The sequence below is a fragment of the Onychomys torridus genome, chromosome 16, assembly GCF_903995425.1.
Source record: "Onychomys torridus chromosome 16, mOncTor1.1, whole genome shotgun sequence".
NCBI lineage: Eukaryota > Metazoa > Chordata > Mammalia > Rodentia > Cricetidae > Onychomys > Onychomys torridus.
The window spans coordinates 66,907,637-66,926,766 of NC_050458.1; the positions used below are offsets into that span (position 1 = coordinate 66,907,637).

The 19,130-nt window shown below is 57.6% G+C and overlaps 1 protein-coding gene across 4 annotated transcripts; it reads left to right on the top strand.

Moving 5' to 3' along the window:
• Positions 1-3,273: 3,273 nt before the first annotated feature.
• Tns2 (tensin 2) lies at positions 3,274-19,105 on the top strand. 4 transcript variants are annotated; one of them, XM_036207899.1, is made up of 29 exons: positions 3,274-3,419; positions 7,290-7,398; positions 7,789-7,826; positions 8,958-8,996; positions 9,304-9,342; positions 9,478-9,527; positions 9,723-9,894; positions 10,169-10,219; positions 10,481-10,603; positions 10,694-10,758; positions 11,542-11,625; positions 11,998-12,110; positions 12,199-12,259; positions 12,434-12,509; positions 12,758-12,887; positions 12,976-13,041; positions 13,121-13,234; positions 13,337-14,548; positions 14,671-14,818; positions 14,908-15,461; positions 15,563-15,652; positions 15,910-16,035; positions 16,236-16,328; positions 16,445-16,522; positions 16,647-16,724; positions 17,130-17,298; positions 18,232-18,300; positions 18,419-18,448; positions 18,545-19,105. In XM_036207899.1, exons 1-29 carry the CDS (start codon positions 3,345-3,347, stop codon positions 18,681-18,683), a joined length of 4,191 nt encoding a protein of 1,396 aa, XP_036063792.1. In that variant the 5' UTR covers positions 3,274-3,344; the 3' UTR covers positions 18,684-19,105. The 4 variants fall into 4 exon arrangements, with proteins under 4 accessions (XP_036063792.1, XP_036063793.1, XP_036063791.1 ...); XM_036207900.1 differs by lacking the exon at positions 3,274-3,419 and adding an exon at positions 4,535-5,073; XM_036207898.1 differs by lacking the exon at positions 3,274-3,419 and adding an exon at positions 5,142-5,968.
• Positions 19,106-19,130: the final 25 nt, after the last annotated feature.

A 19,130-nucleotide genomic window follows, 5' to 3' on the forward strand; every position in this document is an offset into this window, starting at 1 on the left:
GTTACTGCTGCAGTTTTTGGATACCCCCCTGTGTTTAAACTGTCCTCACCTCTTCCACGTCTCCAGCCCTTGGGTTTATGTAGCAGTGGAGGTAGGCCTCATTACATAAAGCCCGAGGTTCGGTGCCATGGTTACTTCCTTCAGTCCCAGCCTTTGACTGGTGTTAACACCCAAGTGTGGATGTGACCTGTGCAGCCTCCTTAAACTGACTCAGCCACCCGTGAGGCCAAGTGGTGCCATCCACACCTACTAGAGTTGCACACAGCAAGTTGCTTGGGGCACCAATGCAGAAACCACTGTTCTTCTAGATAACTCAAAGTTAAAGATTTCCTGACAGATCTGGTTGTTACTGGAAAGCAGGAAACAAGGTTAGGACAGAGACAGAACCTCTGGAGTCAAAAGGAATTGGAACACATTTGAGGGAGCTGCTGGCCATTAAGGGCAGGTGTGTGGGGGGGGTGATTTTGTTTTCTCTGTGTAGCCCTGGCTGTCCTGGAACTTGCTCTGTAGACCAGGCTGCCTCAAACTCCTATAGCTCACCTGCCTCTGCCTCCTGAGTACTAGGACTAAAGGTGTGCAACTCCACCACCTGTTTCTCTTTTCTAAGTCCAAAACTGGCAGGGTTGGGTAGGGATCCATGAGTGGCTGTGCTGTGAGAGCTTTTCAGTGTGACTAGATAGAGGGTTTCCTAGGCTTCACCCCAGAAGCTGGTCTCCATAGACCTAATAGCTATCCAACTGGGAGAGACCAAGGTCTGAGAGGAGACTCAGAAACCAAGTTGCAGGGACAGGGCTAATCAGTCCTCACTGCCTGTCAGCCAGCGGCATGCAAAGCAAACAGGATGCTTAGACTCTAACCTAGAGTCTAGGCTGGGTATACTCCAGGCGCGCACACTTGCTTCCTCCTATTGGAGCGGGCACTGTGCTCTGGAACCCAAGGTAGTGAAGGCCCAAGTTCATGCTAAGAATCACCCCAAGCGCTTCACTAGCTCACAGCAAATATTCTCAGGAACTGAGCTTCACATCTGCTTCTGGGAAGCAACATTTGACAAACAAGCTTCGTTTCTCAGCAACTATTATAGCCCCCAGGGCTACAAGTGAAGGGGGACTTGCTTTCCCACCTCCACAAAAAGTTTGGAAGAGAATGCTGTCCCCCGCCCAGCTGCAGCAACCTGGTTAGACAATGCTTGCTCTGTCCTCCCAGGAGGTCCGCCTCTGGAGTTGGTTCTGCCCCTTAACCCCACACTGCTCTTCCTGGTTCTTAGAGCCCAGACTGAAGTTCTCCTGACCCAGTGCTCTTCAGCCAGGACAGCCCCTGACTCTCAAGACCTGAGAGAAACTGAGTGCATCAGTCATGGGCATGAGGTCTCAGGCTGTGGAAGAGGGAGTTCTTCCTTCAGTGCCAAGATGGACGTCTTTCTGTATAGTCAGGGTAAGAATATTTGTGTGGAGGGAAGGTAAGTGGGTGAACACCTTTATACATAGTGGCCTGGCTCTCTCCTCCCCTCCCCTCCCTGCTGCTCTGAGCTGGCAATCACAATGCCTGGCTGGCCACTCACTTTTACCCTGTCCCCACCAGGTAGCTTACTTGAGATTCCTTTCCCTCAATTGGTACCTGGAGAGTAGTTATCAAGCTTGAGCTGAGAATCCAGCTACCCATCTTGTGACTCCTCTCTTCCCCCTCCCAATTCCTAGAAACCTTTCAAGTTCCTCTTGGTGGCTGCTTAGACAGGGTAGGATACCAGCCTGGTGTGAAGTTCTAGTCCAGTCAATCTAGCTCACTCACTGGTGACTTTATTGATTAAAACCTATGTCCACCCCTCGGAGGTGGTCCCTGCCTTTGATCCCAGCACTCAGGAGGCAGAGGCAGTTGGATCTCTGTAAGTTCAAGGCCGGCCTGGTCTACAAGGCAGGTTCCAGCTAAAGCCCAGGACATTCTGGAAAAGTCTGGATGTTAAAAGAGCTAGCTGCGGGCATCAAGTAAGTATATTTTCATATTCCAGGTTAGTTGCGTAATCTAATCTCGCCACAGCATGACCGTCAGCCTCCAGTCCCTGCCACTGTCTTTTAACCTCTGCTTCTCTCTTCACCGCCAGTGCGGCCACCACCTCCCACCTCCCAGCTCTTCCTCTGGTCCCCTAGGAGTCCAGCTACTGGACAGTAAGATGTGTAGCCTTGCTTCCAGCCTCTTACCCAGCTGCCAGATTAGAATCAGGTGCTCCATCCCCCAGTAATCAGAACCAGTCCGCCAAACACAGCCTTTGCCAGAGACAGGATGAGCCCGGGACTCTGCTGAGATGGGGCAGGCAGGCAGACCCAGAGGGCTTGAGCAGGGAGTGCTGGGTTGCTTTGGGCAACTACCCTAGCCTTGAACTCCAGGCACTTCCCACTTCTCAGCGTGGAGACCCTCTGGCTCCGCCAATTTCCATTATGGAAATTCCAGTGGGGAGGGAGAAGAGTTTAGGATCTGCTAAAGAATGCTGGGGTGGTAGGGACAGCAGTAGGTTCAAATTCTCTAGGACCACATACATCCCTACCCACCTCCCCTCCGAGTGTCACAACTCCAACTAGCACCATGGCCCATTAAATTCCAGACGTTCCTATCCAACATCAGACTTTTAAAAGAAGGGAACGGGATAACACCATCAGAAGAACTTGCACTGGGAAAACCCAGAACACCGGGGCGATGACTGAAGCCGTCGAGGGGTGGGAGTCTTGAACCTTCTGTAGGTTCTCAGCTCTGGGTAAGATGACACAAATAGCTCCCGCGGGGCAGAGCACCAGCTAGCGGTGTCCTAAGACCGGGGACACCAGTCACATTAGGTGTCTAAGTCTGGCGCCCCCACCAGGTCAGGCCTGGTTCGGACTAGACCCCACATCCGGCTCGGGCGTGAAAGAGGCGGCGGAGATGCCAAGGCCTCACCGCTGTTCTCTGTACCCTTCTGCATCTGTGTCCACCTTGTTTTAGGCGTCTGTGCGGCTCACGCGGCTCTCTCCGCCCGCGTCCCTCTGCAGCCTCTCGGCCTTAGACTTCCCGGGAATCTGGCTGCCAGTCCCTCCCCGGCTCTGGCTGCCAGCTCCGTCCGTCTGCGAGTCTGGAGCCTGCCTCCAAGAGCCGAGCCGTTCGCGGGAAGGACAGTGGGAGGAAAGGAGGGAGCAAGGAGGCGGCGCGGGCGGGGAGCGGGTGGAAGGTGGCGATTGGAGCCCGGGAAGAAGGAGGGAGCCAGAGGGCGGGAGGAGGTGGCGGGCGCAGGGCGTGGAGGGAGGGAGGGAGCCAGCTGAGTGCCCGTCCCGCTGCCGCTGCCGCCGCCGCCGCCTGCGCGTGTCGCGGCGCGGCTGGCCGGGATGGGCTGGCCCGGGGGCGCCCCCTGCTGCTGCCCCGGCCCGCCGCGCCCCCGGCCCTCCGGGCGCCCCCCACAGGTGAGTGGCCGCGCCACGCCAGCGGGAACGCGGGCGGCGGCGCTCTGCGTCACAGCGAGCGGACCGAGCCAGGGGCGGGCGCCAGAGGGCGCGGAGCCACCGGGGGTCCGGGAACACCGGGCGCGGCAGCAGCCCGAGGCTGGGACTCCGGCCAGCGCCCTCCCGGGCGCGGTGAGCTAGGGGGCAGTTGGAGATCCTAGAGGCGACCAGGGGGCGGGGCACGGCTGTGGTCCTAGCTCGGGCCGCCACGCCTTCCCGCGACTCACTGCGCACATCCCCAGGTCAGACAAGCGCACCTCGAGCACTAGATGCCCGTGGCAGCTGGCAGCTGTGTTCCGGCCCTGGCCTGGCAGAGGGCATGCAAGCATTTTCTTCTCGTGTTCCCTATCTGGGACATTGAGGCACAATGCAGGCACAGATGAAGCTGATCCCCCGCCCCCCCGTGCCCTCTTCTACTTCTGCCCTGCCTAGACACCCCCTAGGTCCCTTTGGATACGCCCTTGAATCCTACCTCCATTCCCCTCCCGTCTTTCCTGGGCCTCACTCCTCTGTGGCCCAGTTCCCAGCTTCTCATCCAACCACAGCTATTTCCAGGAAGGAGGGGTGTGTGGGTGGGTGGAGGGGTTTCTCCAAACAAACCCAAGGCTTCAGAGTAAGAGGGGGCCCTGCTGAGGAGAAGCAAAGAAAAGCTCTGGAATATTCCAGGCAGGAGGTGGGAAGTGAGGATCCCCAGGCTCTGGTAATGCTATCCCAGCCATCCCTCGGGCATAGATTGCCCCATCCCCTTCCAGAAGTACTCCACTTGCCGCAGGGCTCTTGACCAGTCAACATAGCCCACAGCCCTGCTGCCGACGTCATTGAATGGACACTTTTCTAGCTTTGGGTGGGCAGTGAAAGTTCAGTGAGGCTGGAGGATGTTTGGGGACCTTTCCCAGAGAAGGAAAAATACTGGATAGGAGAAGCCACACTCCCCCAGGCACTACAGTGACCCATCTCCCCCAGCAGGGCCGGGTGCTGAATCAGGCCAGGCCGAGCTGCCCACCTGGCCATCAGCCTGGAATGTTCTGGGACACAGCCAGGACTCGGGTAGGGATTACAGAGGCGATGGTGCTCTCCAGTTACAGGATGGGGGCACACACCTTGCCACTCAGGTGCCACCTGCTAGCCAGGGTACCTAGGTGACAGGCTTCCTAGAGAATTGGAGCATGTAAGAAGAGGCTTCCCAGACTGATAGGTCTTCTGAGGTGTCCCAGGAAGCATGAGGCAGAGGAGGATAGGACTCCTGTGGGACCCTGCATAGCCAGAACTGGAGGAGTTTCACTGGGGCATTCAGTAAATACCATGCAAATGAGGATGACGAGGTTGTGCATTCTTTCAAGTGACAGCTCCAGCATTCCAAAGGCTGCTGTCCAGGGCTCGGGCTGAGAACCCCCAGGCCATTGACCCTTGTTTAGGAAGATTGTTCCATCCTTTCCAAGGCCCCATCCACCTCCTTCCCTTGACTCCTGGGACAGGAAGTTGGCCCTATTCCCAGGAGGGAAGCAGGAGGCCCTAGAGGGGGTGGAGTGTGTGTTGGGAGGGGGCCTCCTGTCCAGTCCTCAGGCCCAGTGACAGCCACAGAGGAAGGAGAGCCAGGCCCAGAAGAGCCATGAAGGTAGTGCTCAGGTGTGGGTGGGTGGGTGGGAGGGTGGGAGGGGTCCTGGGTGCAGGGGACTAAGTCAGAAGCTGTGAGTTTTATCTGGAGCACAGTAGCTGGGGTCTTCAGGGGGTGCCTTCCACTGCTTTGGGCAGCAGCAAAATGGACCACTACTGTGGGCAGCTGAGCCTTCTGGCTGGAACTTGGCCTTGAGGAGGGCGCTGCATGATCCTTTCCCAACTAACAAGGAAATTGGCCTTTGTCGTTCCTACTTTCTTTCATCCTGAGGATTCTGAATCCTGGGCTGCCAGGGGTACTGGTTCCCAGCTCCACTCCCTTCCCGCAGGAAGTCCCAAGGGAGCATAAGAGTCCAGGCTAGAGACTAGCTAGGGACACAGTGTTCTCCTCAGGCCCTCGAGCCCTGCCCTGAGACCTGAATTCCCACCCTGCCCCACTGGCTGATTCCAGGGCTGGATCTCAGGACCACAGACCCCTACACAGGCTGGCCCACCGGGTGAGAGGCAGTTCCAGAGGAGATGCGGGGAGCCAAAGATCTTGGGCTGACACTCCCAGCAGGGTAGATCCTGGGAATCTGATCTCCTGGCCTCCCCCACATCCTCCCCCACCCCACTTCCTGGAGCAGCGACCTGCCCCCTTCCCGCCTGCACTTCCCTCCACTTCCAGGGCCAGGCTTCTCCACACACCAGCCAGACAGCCTCCCCTCCACCCAAGGGAAGCGGCTGCCTCGGCCAGGCTGCTTCCAGGAAGCCCCAGGCCAGGCCCCAGCATTGTTCAGGCCCTGCAGCCAAGAGCACAGCCAGCCAGCCAGCCAGACACCATGAAGTCCAGCGGGCCTGTGGAAAGGTTGCTCAGAGCCCTGGGGAGGAGGGACAGCAGCCGGGCCACCAGCAGGGTAGGAGTGCCCACCAGCTGGGCGAAGGTGGGGAGGGTGGAGGTGCGGACAAGGGGGAAGGGTCAGGATTCAGGCCAGACCCTCTTGCTAGTCTCAGTCTCTTCTCCTGCTCCTTACCCTGTCTCTGTATGCCCCTCACTCTTCTGGCCCCCTGAGGTGGCCAAGGTGGCAGTCTGATCCTGCCTCAGTGTATTTCCCGGCTTGAGCTTGAGTAAGCCAGGGGGCAGGGGGAGGGGGGGGTGTCAGCTAAGGATGTAAGCCCTGACCTCCCTGGGAAGCTTGAGAGTAAAGGGTTGGGGAGAAGGCAGTGAAAGGTGGAGGACGCCAGGTCTCCAGGCACTCTAACTGGGAGGTTGCCTTCCACTGACGTCATCTGCACGTGACGTTATCAACAAGTGAGCCCCAGTGTCCTAGTGGGTCCCACCTCCAGTCCAGAGGCGTTCTGAACAGTCGAGGGACCAAAGCTGCCCCATGTCACCATCCTCGCCCTTTGCCTTTCGAAGGCGTTAACGCTGTGGTGGGCAGATCCAGGGGGAGGAGGGAACAGCGGGAGCTTGAAAACCAGAGGTGGAAAAACTACTTGGAGGGAGGGAGGGAGCCACAGACACAGGGTGGGAGGGACTGAAGTAGACCTGGGCTGCTGGCCTTGCTACCACTGGGTGGGGAGGGGACGGGACGTACAGAAGCGGCAAGACAGCTGCCTGTCTGTCCCCACTGTCAACCCTCCTTCCAACATGGCCACCCCCCCACCCCTGTCTTATACAACTGCTGCCTGCCGCCTCGAAGCACAAAGAGTAAACATGTTGTTCTGACCATGGGGGAGGGAGGGCATGTCAGCTGCCTGGAGCGTGGGGACACTGAGAGCCAGGGGCTCAGGACTGGCTGAAGCCAGTCCGGGTGTTATGTGACAGTGTGCATGTGTGTCTGGGCTGTCAGCTCACAGCATACAAGCCTCATCTGGGGAGGGCAGGATGGGTCAGACCCCCCCCCCCCCCCCCATTCGGCCAAGATTTGGAAAGCCCTCACATTTGAAGTGGCAGTGACCGGGACATCACATAGCAGCGCCACGTGAGGGGCCCAAGTGATCCCTAGGGAGGAGTTGACCCAGCCAAGGTGACGCAAGGGGTCACATTCCAAGCCCTGTAGAGGACAGGCCCCATGACTACCCTGAAACAGCTGTGGCCAAGCGCGCCTGAGAGTTCAGAGGCTTTGAGCTAGAAGAGAGGGAGACAGCGTTGTCCTAAGGCAAGGTTCCTACCCAGCCTTGGAGATGGGCCCACTAGAAACGTATACCTCTATGTGTCTGTCATCCCACCCGCAGCCTAGGAAAGCAGAACCACACAGCTTCCGGGAGAAGGTTTTCCGGAAGAAAGCTCCGGTGTGTGCAGTGTGTAAAGTGACCATCGATGGGACCGGTGTCTCGTGCCGAGGTGAGGTGCTCTTCCCGTGTACTCTGAGCCCTCCACTGTGCTGTGCGGCTCCAGGAGCAGGCAGATTCACAGAGCAGAAACAATGCCCTCTCTCACCCAAACATCCACCTTGCCACAGCTCAGGAGATTTGTGACTCTGCCACCTTCCCATCCTCACCTGTGACTAGGGGCTTTCCTCCCTCCTCACCTCCATTTGTCCTAGGCCACAACCTCTGGCCCTCTTCCCTGACTCTGGAGCAGAACCTGTTGATACACTGCCCTGCTCACAACTCTGGCAATCTAGTGTTGCCCCAGGGTTGGCTTTCAGGACCTGGGGAAGTGGAGGATGGCCCTTTCCCTGCTCCCATAAGCCTCTGCTGACCTCTTTCCTCCCTCCCCTTCCCTCTCTAGTCTGCAAGGTGGCCACACACAGAAAATGCGAAGCAAAGGTGGGTACCTGGTCCTAGCTGAGGGGATGGAGTCCTTCCACTGCCCAGACACTAGCTGGGGGGGGGGGGGATGGAGTCCTTCCACTGCCCAGACACTAGCTGGGGGGGATAGAGTCCTTCCACTGCCCAGACCCTAGCTGGGGGGGGCGGGGGATGGAGTCCTTCCACTGCCCAGACCCTAGCTGGGGGGGGCGGGGGATGGAGTCCTTCCACTGCCCAGACACTAGCTGGGGGGGATAGAGTCCTTCCACTGCCCGGACACTAGCTGGGGGGATGGAGTCCTTCCACTGCCCGGACACTAGCTGGGGGGATGGAGTCCTTCCACTGCCCACACATACAGTCTTCTTTAGCCACACTGGCATGGTTCTTTCACCCAGTCCCATGTCATTCCTAGAGACCCCTCCTGGGTGGCAGGAGTGTTGTGCTGGGCCCTTTAAGAACCACCCTACTCCACCCCTGGAGGGTTGGCCTAGGAGGGTGGACAGTGAGACAGCGTTTGTCTTGGTGCTGTGCCCAGGCTGCAGCTGGCGAGAGGATGGGTGGGGGGGGAGGAAGGGTGGGGTGGATAGAGAAGGAGCAGGATTTCAGAGACCAGGCACTGGGATAGGCTGTACCTTTCCTCTGGGGAAGGGTCCTCAGGATGCCTGAGTTGATCTTATCCTGGGTGCCAGAAGGGCTGAGCCTCTTCAGGTACATACATACTGTAGGTGGTACCCACTGCCCACTAAGGCAGCCCCATCTCTGAGGAACATCCCTGGTTCTCCTCTTTCAGTGCAGGGGGTAGTCCCAGGGCCTCAAGTTAGCTTGGGGGAGTATGTGCCCATGGGTGGGGTCTCAGTGGTGAAAGAAGCTAGTGTCCACCCCTGGCCATTGCCTGCCTGCCTACCTCTATATATAACTCCTGTCCTGCAGCTGGATGAATGGGGGTCTGTTTGGGCAGGGGGCTGAGAGCCAAGAGCAACAAGCAGGGGGCCTGAGAGGTGGGGGACCGGGAGGCCAGAAGCAAGGCCCCCTTAAATAGCGGAACCTCAGCTGGAGCCTGTACTCATCAGTTGACAGCCCCTCCACCTTCCTGCTGAAGCTGGGCACCCCATTTCACCAGCTCAGTCCCTAACTCCCATCTCCTTTCAGGTGACTTCACCCTGTCAGGCCTTGCCCCCTGCGGAGCTGGTGAGTGTGCTCTAGGATGGGGCAGGGAGGGCAGGAACCTGACTAGCGACCAGAGGTCTGGTGGTCTCAGAGCGGGTCTCCAGGAGGTTACCTAGAACTGAGCCCTATGGTTATTGGTCAGTCATCCCAACAGATGACTTCCAGCTCTTGGCTGTCATTGTCTTCTAGGGCCTGCTGGGGGGCTGGAGTCCTCTCTTTTACCAGGGAGTAGATGCAGACATGCCCTCCCACCCTCACCCCCAGGTCCAGACTAGTCATTGCCCTGGCCCTAACCACTCCCATTTCCTCCCCAACCTCCCCCCTCCAGCGGAGAAACACTGCCCCAGTGCGGCGCATAGAACACCTGGTAAGATGCTCGAGGCCTGAGCGGGGAGGGGCGCGTGGGTAGCTTTTGGGAGACCATGGTTTGTGGAACTTTGGACTGGGAAGCCGAGAAGAGATACATCCGAAGAGATGTCTACTACAGTTTCTCATCCACCAGGGGTCCACCAAGTCCCTGGACCACTCAAAGCAGCGCTGCACTCTACCCAGGTGAGTGAGGGCGCCCTGCGACCCCACGGGGGCACTTTCCGCCGGAGCCCCACTCAGCTCATGGCAGTGCTCCCCCCCCAACCACGCACCCTCAGGACTTAGGCCGCCCAGCGCTCCCCAACACCCTTCTCATTATACTAGCCCCATGGGGCGCCTCGCCTCTGTTCCCAAAGTCAGCTTTCCGACCTCTCCCAGGAGCTTCAGCCTGGACCCGCTCATGGAGCGTCGCTGGGACTTGGACCTCACCTATGTGACAGAGCGGATCTTGGCTGCGGCTTTTCCCGCACGGCCGGACGAGCAGCGACACCGGGGCCACCTGCGCGAGCTAGCCCATGTGCTGCAATCCAAGCACCGGGACAAGTACCTGGTGAGGAGCGGGTCGGCTAGATTCAACCAAGGAGAAGGCTGGGAGGTCCAAATAGGCAAGGCTACTGTTTGCCATCAATCCCTGAGATGGGACTGGCGGAGGGCGGTGTCAGTGTGCAGAGGCGGGGCGGGGCGGGCGGGGCGGAGCCTCAGCTCAGGCACCCAGCTGCAGCTCCAGAGGATTGCAATTTTAGAGAAAGAGTCTCACTGAAGGTCCACCTCCAGCACCTCTGTCTGAGGTTGCCTTTATTTATTAACTCTTCCCGTTATTTCAGCTCTTCAACCTTTCAGAGAAACGGCATGACCTGACCCGCCTGAATCCTAAGGTAGGAGGAAAATGGCCAACCCTGTGAGAAGACTCTGCCTCCTTGTGATTAGGAGCAGTTGACATCCACTTTACTCTTAAGCACTCTCCTAGATGACACACCATTTAAGATACCTGAAAACATGGTGTAGGGTGGCTGAAAAAGTGTCCAGGCTACTGGTGATGACTAGGAAGCCCCACCTGGCCTCAGGGCCGCTTGTTATCCCTCTCACCTCCTTGTCCCTGTCCCCGCACACACAGTTGTACCCTTGTACTTCCCCAGGTGCAGGACTTCGGCTGGCCTGAGCTGCATGCCCCGCCTCTGGACAAACTGTGTTCCATCTGCAAAGCCATGGAGACATGGCTCAGTGCTGACCCTCAGCACGTGGTCGTGTTGTACTGCAAGGTGGGCTGGGACCTTGGGGTCATAGAGCTGAGACAGCCTCAACCTAGAACTCACAGGTCCCACAACCCTCCCTCCCTCTCTCTCTCTCAGGGGAGCAAAGGCAAGCTTGGCGTCATTGTCTCTGCCTATATGCATTATAGCAGGATCTCCGCAGGGTGAGTTACCCTGGCCCGGTGGCCCTTCCTCATCTGGCTCTGTCGAGCTTCTCCCTGTGGTCAGAGTCCTACACTATAAACTTGGTGTGATACGGCCTGTCTCCACTTGGGTGCCCAGCCCTCTCCAACAGATGAGCTGGGCTAGTTTCCTAGGGCTGTCAGCAAAATGCCATAAACTCAAGATAACTCAACTGTCTCCCAATTTTTTTTTTTTTGGCCAGAGCTGAGGACCGAACCCAGGGTCAGCAAGTGCTCTGCCACTGAGCTAAATCCCCACCCCATCCTCCAATTCTAAGATGTTAAAACTCCAAAGTCAGGGTGTCAGCGGGGCTTTGCTCTCTGTGACTCTAGGCAGACTCCTTCCTTGCCTCTTTCCAGCTTCTGGTGGTGGCTGGCGGTTCTTGGCGGTTCTTGGCGGTTCTTGGCGGTTTCTGTTTCTGTCTCTCCTCTTCTACAGTCCCCCTGATGCTCCCGCATGACCTCAGCTTAACCTGTCTAATCACGTCTGCAGAGACCCTCTTTCTAATAAGGTCCCATCCGAGGTACTTTTCTCTGGGGGAGGGACACCACTCAGCCCATTTTACAGATGAGGAAAGTCAGATTCGGGGAACAGTTGCCTGAGGCCCAACAACTGGGAGACTGTACTCCAGGGCTTCTAGCTCTCTTCACCACGGGGGTCCCCTCTACACTGAGGGCTCATGGTTCCTCCTTCCCTGGGGCTGAGGCGTGGAAGGCCAGAATGAGACCAATCCCTAGCACCCTCACCTGCCCTGCTCTCCCCAGGGCGGACCAGGCACTGGCAACTCTCACCATGAGGAAATTCTGTGAGGACAAGGTGGCCACCGAACTGCAGCCCTCCCAGCGCCGGTGAGCAGCCCAGTGGGGAAGGGCGGATACTCTGGCTCAGGCAGCACACCTGAATCCCACAGTGCAAGGGAGCCAGGCCCCGTGCCAAGTGGTGGGAACTCAGGACACACAGGGTCGGGCTCTCGTGGCATTCCTTTGCTAGTGGAGTGGAAGGAAGGCAAGCAGCCGTGCATAATCAGACTAGATCATTCTAGCCGATGATAAGGTCTGTGAAGAAAGTAAAGCAGAGGTTGTAAGAAGGGCGTCACGGGACGAGCAGAGCTTGCCTCCTTGAAGTGTAGAGCATTCTAGGTCTCCCAAGGTTGGGGGGGAGGGTCTGCACCGTTGAGCTGGTGAGAGGAAGGTGCTGATGTTTTCCTGGCATCTCTCCAGCTATGTCAGCTATTTCAGTGGGCTGCTGTCTGGCTCCATCAGAATGAACAGTAGCCCGCTCTTCCTGCACTATGTGTTTGTGCCCATGCTGCCAGCCTTTGAGCCCAACACAGGTGAGTCCACCTGAGATGTATCCCATGGGGACAGCACTTCCTGCCCCACTTCACCCCAAGCCCCTCATGTCCTCCTCCACCCCTCCAGGCTTCCAGCCCTTCCTCAAGATCTACCAATCTATGCAGCTGGTCTACACATCTGGAGTCTAGTGAGTGCTCTGTTCCCAGGCCCTGATACCTGCTATATCCATCCCCAGCCTCCCCAGATCTAGCCTTCTGGCTTCAGCCAGGGATGCTGAAGTACCCCCTGGGTGCTGATTCTGCAGAGCCACCTCTGTGCCCTCCCTGGATGCCTCTGACTGTTCTGCCTTCTCTCTGCCCAGTCGTATTGCAGGCTCAGGACCCCAGCAACTTTGCATCAGCCTAGAGCCAGCTCTCCTCCTCAAAGGCGATGTCATGGTAAGGGGAATCCTGAGGATGGGGTCTGCAATGCAGCGGGGGCTTCTAGCCATACAGTCAACTGACAAGTCATCAGTTCAAGCAGGACTGGAGGGCCCAAAGGGAATCCTACCCCTGCTATCCCAAGAGAGTTCACCTTGAGATTAGGATGCCACAGAAGCTGTGACCTGGCAGCCCTTGGGGTAAAGGCACAAATAAGGCAAAAATGGATGTGAAGGCCTGACCCCCAGCCTCCTGCCCTCCTTCAGGTAACCTGCTATCACAAGGGTGGCCAGGGGACAGACCGGACACTTGTGTTCCGGGTTCAGTTCCACACGTGCACCATCCATGGATCACGGCTCACCTTCCCCAAGGACCAGCTAGATGAGGCCTGGGCTGGTGAGTCAGAGGCTAGTGAAGGGGCAAGTGGGCAGGGAAGGAGACGCCAACAGGACCTGGCTCCTCACCACCACCACTACCTCCACAGACGAGCGGTTCCCTTTCCAAGCCTCAGTTGAGTTTGTCTTCTCCTCCAGCCCTGAGAAGGTCAAAGGTAAGAGTGGGAGCTGGGGGATCAGGTGCTGAAGGTGTCGGGGGTCCCCTGGTCCTCAGTGCCCAGTGGCTTTCCACAGGCAGTACCCCACGGAACGATCCCTCTGTCTCAGTGGACTACAACACAACAGAGCCTGCCGTGCACTGGGACTCTTATGAGAATTTCAACCAGCACCATGAGGACAGCGTGGATGGTGTGTGGGGTGGTGGGCAGGCGGGAGACACAGCTCTGTGGCTTGTGGGGGGCACACTAAGGCTGATGTGCTGTCCCCACTCACTAATTCTTCTCCACTCAGGCTCCTTGGCCCACACCAGGGGCCCCCTGGACGGCAGTCCTTATGCCCAGGTGCAGCGGGTCCCCCGCCAGACCCCACCAGCACCTTCTCCAGAGCTCCCCCCCCCCCCCATGCCCTCTGTGAGCACCGACTCTGGCTATTCATCCACACTCACCACAGAACCCGCAGCAGAATCCCCTGGCCGACCACCCCCAACCGCTGCTGAACGGCAGGAGCTGGGTCGTCTGCTGGGAGGCTGTGGAGTGGCCAGTGGGGGCCATGGAGCTGGACGCGAGACAGCCATCTTAGGTGATGAAGAGCAGCCCTCTGTAGGTGGGGGCTTGCACCTTGGGGTGTATCCGGGCCACAGGCCTGGCCTCAGCCGCCACTGTTCCTGCCGGCAAGGTTACCGGGAGCCTTGTGCAGTCCCCAATGGGGGCTACTACCGGCCTGAGGGAACCCTGGAGAGACGAAGACTGCCCTATGGAGGCTATGAGGGACACCCCCAGGGCTACACAGAAGCCTCTGTGGAGAAGAGGCGCCTCTGCAGGTCACTGTCAGAAGGGCCATACCCCTATGCATCTGAGCTAGGGAAACCAGCCAATGGGGACTTTGGCTACCGCTCAGCAGGCTACCGGGAGGTGGTGATCCTGGAGGACCCTGGAGCACCTGCTTTATGCTCATGCCCAGCCTGTGAGGAGAAGCTGGCACTGCCCACGGCAGCCCTGTATGGACTGCGACTAGAGAGGGAGGCTGGAGAGGGGTGGGCCAGCGATGCAGGCAAGCCTCTCCTGCACCCAGTGAGGCCTGGACACCCGTTGCCTCTGCTGGTGCCTACCTGTGGGCATCACCATGCCCCAATGCCTGACTACAGCTGCCTGAAACCACCCAAGGTGGGTGAAGAAGGGCATGATGGCTGTTCTTATGCCATATGCCCTGAAGGCAGGTATGGGCATCCAGGGTACCCTGCCCTGGTAACCTATGGCTATGGAGGAGCAGTTCCCAGTTACTGTCCAGCATATGGCCGGGCACCTCACAGCTGTGGATCCCCAAGCGAGGGCAGAGGGTACCCTAGCCCTGGTGCCCACTCACCACGGGCTGGTTCTGTGTCCCCGGGAAGTCCACCCTACCTGCAATCCAGGAAGCTGGGTTATGAGATTCCTGCAGAGGATGGAAGGGACAAGTACCCATTGCCTGGGCACCTGGCCTCAACGGGACCCTTGACATCTACAGGTGAGCATACTGTCCAGGGCAAAGGAGGATTCTAAACGTTACTGTGGATGCCAAGGGTGGGAAGGAACTGGGCCAGACAGAAAAGCAGGCTCCTGTTCACAGAGCCCCTCTCCCTATCTCAGAGTCACCTGAGCTATCCTGGAGGGATGGCTCCAGTGGGCACACCACACTGCCTCGGTCTCCCCGAGATGCCCAATGCAGTGCCTCTTCAGAGCTGTCTGGTCCCTCCACGCCCCTGCACACCAGCAGCCCAGTCCAGGGCAAAGAAAGGTACACAGAGGGCCAAGGCTACTGGGGCATGTTCTATGGGTGTCAGCGCCCCAAAGCAGGACTGTCTGATCTTCATTTCCCCCCTGCAGCACCCGCCGGCAAGACACCAGGTCTCCCTCCTTGGCACCAACTCAGAGACTGAGTCCTGGTGAGGCCTTGCTTCCTGTTGTCCAGGGAGGCACTGAAAAGGCCCCTGAGCTGCTGGCCAGCAGCAGGCCGGAGCCACCAGACCCTAGCCCTTTCTCCCAGACCTCCCCACCCAGCTCACCCAATGGCTGGCCTCAGGAAAGGAGCCCAGGGGGTCACTCCAACAGTGCCAGTCCTCGAGGTCCTGTGCCAACCACCTTGCCTGGACTCCGCCACGCCCCCTGGCGGGGCCCCCCAGACAGCCCAGATGGCTCCCCTCTTACTCCTGTGCCTACCCAGATGCCTTGGCTTGTGGCCAGCCCAGAACCACCCCAGAGCTCCCCCCCCCCCGCCTTCCCACTGGCTGCCTCCTATGATGCCAATGGTCCCACCCAGCCACCACTTCCTGAAAAACGACACCTGCCCGGGTCTGGGCAACAGCCATCACCACCAGCCAGGGGCGCCAATCAACATGTCACCTTTGCATCTCCTCTCCCAGATGTCACCCAACCCCCAGGTATAAGGGTGTAGGACATCAGGTGTCCTTTAAAGAACCTCACCTCCAGAGAGAGACTGTGGGGACCCCTGGGGTCTGAGCTCAATCCCTTCCTCTCCTAGAGCACCCTTTACAAGAGAACCAAAGCAATGTCAAGTTCGTCCAGGACACATCCAAGTTTTGGTACAAGCCGCACCTGTCCCGTGACCAAGGTATGAAGCCAGAAATGGTAGTGTGCCCACCCTGCCCCACCGCCAAGGCCCGTCTTGGCTATCCCATCCTGGTGAGGGCTTTGGTTCCTTCTGTCTCAGCTCTTGGCTGAGTTGCTCACCAGCAGCGATTCTAAGCTTTGGCCTCGGACTGGTTGTCCCAAAGTCCTGCCATCCACACAGCTGTCGGAGTGAGAGACTTGGGAACCTGCCAGTGGGACTGTGTGGGGTTGCAGCCATCTCTAACTCTTGCCCTGCAGCCATTGCCCTGCTGAAAGAAAAGGACCCTGGGGCCTTCCTGATCAGGGACAGCCATTCATTCCAAGGAGCCTATGGGCTAGCCCTCAAGGTGGCTACACCCCCACCCAGCGCCCAGCCCTGGAAAGGTACAGACTGCTCAAGCTGAGGGAGCAGGGGAGAAGCTTCAGAACCAAGAGCAGAGAGATGCACAGGACATCTCCATTAAGGGAAGGGGCAAGGAAAGCGCCCCCCACAGCCTAGGAAAGAGTCCCGGGGGACGGGAGAGGGCAGACTGAGATCTTGGAATCCAGGAAAGCTTTACTTTCTTCACCCCACCTCCTCTCAGGGGACCCCTCAGAACAGCTGGTTCGTCATTTCCTCATTGAGACTGGGCCCAAAGGCGTGAAGATCAAGGGCTGTCCTACTGAGCCCTATTTTGGTAAGAAGCAGGAGTCTGAGAGGGCTCTAGGGTGGGTCAAGGGAGAAGCCTCAAGAGGGCGGGAGAGAAGGCCCTGGTTATCCATGCATCCTTCAGGATCTTCCCTCCCCCTGCAGGCAGCCTCTCTGCCCTGGTCTCTCAACACTCCATCTCTCCCATCTCCCTGCCCTGCTGCCTGCAAATTCCCAGTAAAGGTGTGTAATGTCTCCTACACCTCCCCGCAACCCTTCCCACTTCCCTTGGGGTGGCTAAGGAAGTCCTCTAGCACCCAGGAAGCCTCCCCCTCTTGACCTTCCTTGGTGGCCCTCATCTCCTCAGATCCTCTGGAAGAAGCCCCAGAGGCCCCAGTGCCCACCAACATGAGCACAGCAGCAGACCTCCTGCGGCAGGGAGCAGGTAGAGACTCGCTTCCCCTCCCTCTCCTTGGTGGTCCAGAGGACCTTGTAGACTCCAGATACAGGGAGGGGAGGGCAGGCCTGTGGAGGTAGACCGAGAAGACAAGATACATTTAACCTGCAAAGGCAGAGGAGCCCCATCTTTTTAGGAGGCAGGGAAGCGGTCACAAGCTAAGTTCTCAGGGTTCACAATAAGGAGTCACAGCTGCAGCAGAGACAAGAGCTCCCATTTTTGCTGGCTGTAGACCCCCTTGGAGTCTGAGAGTTGCCTCTCTAACTTGCCAGGATGTGATGCTAGTTAGTGCATTCAGATAGCATGCATCAGAGAGATACACGGGATGATGGGGTGAGAAGCTCCTGGTCCTGGCAAAGCCACGCTAGCTCAATCTACTTCCTGTCTCTTTAGCCTGCAGTGTGCTCTACCTGACCTCCGTGGAGACAGAGTCACTGACCGGCCCTCAAGCTGTGGCCAGGGCCAGCTCTGCAGCTCTGAGCTGCAGCCCCAAGCCAGAGTCAGCCATTGTCCACTTCAAGGTTTCAGCTCAAGGCATCACACTGACAGACAACCAGAGGAAGTGAGACTGGGCACCAGCCTCCCGAAGTCCCAAGAAGGACCGGGGCCTGGGTTTTTTTTTCTTTTCGTGTGTGTGTGTGTGTGTGTGTGTGTGTTGTACATACATGTTAGCATTTATGTGTGAAGGCTCCAGTTTAATAATTAAGAGTCTTTCTGGTCCCAGATAGTGGTGTCACATGACTTTTATCCCAGTACTCAGGAAGCAGAGCCAGGCAAATCTGAGTTCGAGGCCAGCCTGGTCTACATAGTGAGTTCCAGGACAGCCAGGGCTACACAGAGAAACCTTGGAAAAAAGCCTTGAAAAATAAAACAAAAAAAAATCGTTCTGGGTCACTCTTCCACCTTACTGAGGCAGGCGGGGCCCCATCAAACCCAGAAGTCAGAGATGTGTCAGTCTTGCTGCCTAGCTCACTCCTAGGACTGTCTCTGCTTTCAGAAGCTGGAGTTACGGGTCTGGGCGTTCAAACTCTCCCTCTTGCTTGTATGGCTAGTACTTTAACCTCTGGGCCACCTCCCCAACCCAGAAACCTAGATTAATGTTTTTACTTTTATTTTACATGCACTGGTGTTTTGCCTGCAAGCGTGTCTGTGTGAGGGTGTTGTATCCCCTGAACTGGAGTTACAGACAGTTGTGAGCTCCCATGTGGGTGCTGGGAATTGAACCCAAGTCCTCTGGAAGAGCAGCCAGTGTTTCTAACCCTCTGAGCCATCTCTCTCTCTCCAGCTTCAAAACCTGGATTTTTCTTTTTTCCTTTTTTCCCTCTTGATTTTTCAAAACAGAACTCACTTTGTAGACCAGGCTGGCCTTGAACTCAGAGATCAGCCTGCCTCTGCCTCCTGAATGCTGGGATTAAAGGTGTGTGCCGCCGCCGCTGCCGCTGGCAAAACCTGGATTTCTAAGTGTGACATTCCTTCCCCAACCTACTCCTCACAGGCTCTTCTTTCGTCGCCATTACCCAGTGAACAGCGTTACCTTCTCTAGCACTGACCCCCAAGACCGCAGGTGAGTCCTCTTCAGAGCCCCTTCCCATCCTGTGGTGCTGCCAGCCTCAGCCAGCCCCAGCTCGCCCTTCAGGAGCGGTGCCCTGGGCTGTACTCCTTCAGGGTCTCTCTCTTTACAGATGGACCAACCCAGATGGAACCACCTCCAAGTAAGTCTCCCTGTCCTAGCACAAGCCACCCACATGGCCAGCAACATCCTCCTGCGCAAGGGATGCAAAGGCCCATACCTGGCTCTGTCCCTGTAGGATCTTTGGCTTTGTGGCCAAGAAGCCAGGAAGTCCCTGGGAAAACGTGTGTCACCTCTTTGCGGAGCTTGACCCAGACCAGCCAGCAAGTGCTATTGTCACCTTCATCACCAAAGTCCTCCTGGGCCAGAGAAAGTGAAGGGGAGCCGCAAGCTGAGTCCACATCAACACTGCACCCTCCCAGCACCCACAGCTCTCACTGCCTTGGCCTGGACCCAGAAGCCCTAAGAGCCAGTGCCCACCTACGAAAGTGGGAGTGGCACCAGCCCGGGCCACTGTTCTTTCCTGCCCTTGCCTGCTAAGCTAAGTGAGTGGGCCTATGAGATGAACTGGCATGTGAGCAGATGGCAGAGACAGGTGTGAGGCGTGAGGAGCAATCAGTAGAGACCTGGTGGGGAATGGTCCTGCCAGCTCCACCCAGCTGCAGGTCCCATCATGGTGAGGGAGGGGAGGGGCATGGGAGCTTTCTTCCTCCCCTCTGAACAGAGACCAGAGTGGGATCACACAAACAGAGGAAAAAAGAGAGTCTATTTTTGTGTAATAATAAAGAATTTATATAAACTTTTGAGTTGATTACTTGATAGGA

Excerpts from the sequence above, each read along its gene's own strand:
- Tns2 (XM_036207899.1), top strand. The coding sequence starts at position 3,345 with ATGGGCTGGCCCGGGGGCGCCCCCTGCTGCTGCCCCGGCCCGCCGCGC. Across the intron at positions 14,549-14,670 it reads GGGACCCTTGACATCTACAG|AGTCACCTGAGCTATCCTGG; the intron begins GTGAGCATACTG and ends TCCCTATCTCAG. Across the intron at positions 16,036-16,235 it reads CAGCGCCCAGCCCTGGAAAG|GGGACCCCTCAGAACAGCTG; the intron begins GTACAGACTGCT and ends ACCTCCTCTCAG.